Source organism: Austrofundulus limnaeus, unplaced genomic scaffold (genome assembly GCF_001266775.1).
Source record: "Austrofundulus limnaeus strain Quisiro unplaced genomic scaffold, Austrofundulus_limnaeus-1.0 Scaffold676, whole genome shotgun sequence".
Lineage (NCBI taxonomy): Eukaryota > Metazoa > Chordata > Actinopteri > Cyprinodontiformes > Rivulidae > Austrofundulus > Austrofundulus limnaeus.
Window position 1 is genome coordinate 92,488 of NW_013953078.1, and position 3,307 is coordinate 95,794.

The 3,307-nt window shown below is 41.0% G+C and overlaps 1 protein-coding gene across 3 annotated transcripts in view; it reads right to left on the reverse strand.

Moving 5' to 3' along the window:
• hemk2 (HemK methyltransferase 2, ETF1 glutamine and histone H4 lysine) overlaps nucleotides 1-939 on the reverse strand; it is an 8,925-nt gene extending 7,986 nt beyond the window's left edge. For 2 of the 3 annotated variants that reach the window (XM_014027714.1, XM_014027713.1), the window contains exons 1-2: nucleotides 657-938; nucleotides 491-577 (exon numbers count right to left, since the gene is read on the reverse strand). In XM_014027714.1, the coding sequence (XP_013883168.1) occupies nucleotides 491-577; nucleotides 657-793 (224 nt within the window). In that variant the 5' untranslated portion in view covers nucleotides 794-938. Of the gene's footprint in view, nucleotides 1-490; nucleotides 578-656 lie in introns of all 3 variants that reach the window. The other variant, XM_014027715.1, reaches the window with a different exon arrangement.
• Between the last annotated feature and the right edge of the window lie 2,368 nt (nucleotides 940-3,307).

Here is a 3,307-nt window from a genome sequence, read left to right on the forward strand (position 1 = left end):
ATCAATCAATCAATCAATAAATAAATAAATAAATAAATAAATAAATAAATAAATAAATAAATAAAACCAGCTGCAGCCTTCTGGTACCAGAACATCAGAACCTTTAAACATTAATCTCTTAAGTTTCTTCTCACAATCACCATCTTAAAAACATCAGGTTTAATTTATAACACAAACAAATAATGACAAGAACCAAAATCCGAAAATAAAAACATTAAACTCTGAACAATCTGATTTCATAATAAAATATGAGAAAAATACACATTTTTCAAATCAGTGTAAACSTTGAGTTTTTCTCGCATGTGAAATAAAAACTTAAAATGTTTGTATTGTAGTTTCTGAACACTACCTGAAATAAATAAATAAATACATTTGTTCTCAAGTGACTGTTTTGTGCCCTTTCTTAACGTGTGTACATGACAGTGTGTGGGTCAAATTATTCTCCTGTTGTTGTGTTTTGACACTTTGATTTTGAGTGAGACTGACTCACATGTAGGCAGCTGAAGGTCCGAGCACTGAAGCGACAAACGCAGACACGACCCCTGACCCGCTGCCGACCTCCAGGCACACAGACGGGCTGAACACGGCGAGGACAGACCCGCTWAGATTATCAGAAACTCAAAAAGTGTTTGAAACGTGTGAAAACTGTGTCTGACCTCATCCCCCGCAGCCTCTCTGCGTCTGTCTCCAGCGCGTCTATCAGCAGGAACGAGTCCTGGGCCGGCTCGTACACGTCCCGGAAGTCCCCGCGACCGGCGTGAGCGTACACGGGCGTCGGATAACCGCTACACATTTTTATATCAAACACTTCCGCATCTGTTCCCGATTCACCTTGAAGATGATTGTAACATTTATACGCAGCTGTTCGGACTTGTAAGCGTTTGACTGATTAAACTCGCACGTTCTCTTGTTCGTTCACAACAGCGTCACGAGGCGGTCGTTTATTCCTCTGGGGTGAGAACAGCGCCACCTGCCGGACCGGAGTGTGTAGGACAGGAGCTAAAACAGTTTAGGATGGAATCGGTTATGATTTGCACTTTGTGATAATGACCAAAGTAACCAATTAAAATAAAATGTGTTTTTGTTTTGGATACAATTATGTAAAAATAAGTATTTYAATTATGTTTTCAAGCTGCTGCCCCCGCGACCCGACCCCGGATAGGCGGAAGAAAATGGATGGATGGATGGATTATGTTTTCAATGAAGTCACACAACTTTTTAAAGAAACTAGGTTAACTTGTAGCAAAAAAGAGCCAAGAAAATATTCATCACTTAAAATTAACATGTTAACTCAGCTTGAGTCTAACTACGTTCTAACCCTTATAACCTATATTTACCACACAATTAAAATAAAAATTTAAGATTTTGAAGTGGAAAGTGTGTAGGAAACTTGAACAAACAACAAAAACAACAATAACTAAATATTGATCACTTATCAATCTAATGTTAAACAAATGGTTTATTATTGGAAAACAGCAGATATTACAGCTCATTTTTCATTCAATCAAAGAACTGCTTATGTCTCAGATTATATTTATGCATCATTTTCCAAAAATCATCTTCTTACAAGTTTTCTTGGAAAATCTATAGTTATACTGACTGATAATTTGATATCCATCCATCCATCCATCCATCCATCCATCCATCCATCCATCCATCCATCCATCCAATCCATCCATCCATCCATCCATCCGTCCATCCATCCAATTATCTATACCCACTTCTTCCTTTCAGGGTCACAGGGGTCACTGGTGCCCATATCCGGTAGTCACTGTGTGAGGGGCGGGGTACACCCTGGACAGGTCCCAAGTCCATCACAGGGCACATCAACTACCAAACATTGCACAATGTTCAGTTTCCAAAATTAGGTTCTAATTTCACCACAGCTCAGAGTTAAAGATCTCACAGTCTTGAGAACTTCCCAGATCACAAGCTTGATGCAACTGGTGCATAAATGATATAAAATATATACAAGCACCTTTTTAATAATCTGATATTAAAAAGGGCTACATTTAATTATTTTCATTCCTAGGTTAATCCATTATGAGCAAAGTTTTAATTGTTGGCATTCTCGAGATTTTTACTGTGTCCATCAGAGATATTATGTCTGCTAAACMATAAACAATTGTGATTACGTTTAGGTTCTGTCACCAATGTTCAGGAAACAGTTTTTGCTGCTCTTTACACAGACAAATTGTGAATTGAGTTCTTGCAGATGTGCTATTAGAAGTGTGAACCAGCAGGTGGCACCAGCTCATTGTGTGTAGCCAGATGAAATAAAAGATCCAGAATGTTCAGTGGCACAATCTGCACAAGCCACGATGTGTTCAGAACTGGGCAGACTCACTGTGAATTAAGTGAAACATTAGGCTGATTGATGGGTTTTGAAGCACACGAAGGTAACAGTTAAATACCTTAAAACTCTGGTTTGGAAAGAGTGGGCGTTTCTTAATTTCAGCATTGTCTTCAACATCAATTAAGCATCAGACGAGTGGGGAATCTGCAGCCTGGTTATGAAATCAAATCCTAAGTTCCACCTCGTGTTAAAGAGTCTACACAGAAGMCGGTAAGACGCCCATTGTGTTTCTGGTAACTTATTGCGTCATAAACATTTAAGAAACTGTGAGCCAATACAAAACAGGATTATTTAGTCGTCCTGGGAGGAGAAATGTTTGATTTAGTTTTCTGTGTAGGAGTAGGCCAAGTGCAGGAGGCAGCTTGTGGTGCAAGAGTTCAAAAGGACACAGGAAGCAGCCATTTTTGTTGCAAAGGGGCACAAGCAGGYCCAGACCCTTGCTTCAGAGGAAGAAATCCATCCATTATCTGCCGCTTGTTCCGGAGTCGGGTCGCAGGGGGCAGCAGCTTGAGCAGGGAGGCCCAGACATCTTTTCCCACAGCCACATCTTCCCAGGCCAGCCAAGAGACTGTCTGTCCAGTGTGTCCAGAGTCTTTACTGGGGTCTCCTCTCAGTTGGACATGCCTGGAACACCGTCCTACAGAGGCATCCAGAGGCCCGAACCATCTCAAATGGTTTCTCTCAATGTGGAGGAACCAGCTTCAACTTGGAGCCAGGTCTGGTAGAGGGACTCCTCTGTGAGCGCCTGGTGATAGAGACTTCTACCCATGGTTCAAATGACCCAYATTGGTTTCCCTTCCTGTGGGCCCACCACCTGCATGGTGGGCTGTATGGGCCGGTTGAAAAGCAGTATGGGTAAGAAATGTCTCCAATAAACAAAGCATCTGGCTGTTCAACTGCTTTCTTAAAGGGGCTATATCATGTAAAATCAACTTTTTTGAGTTTTATATC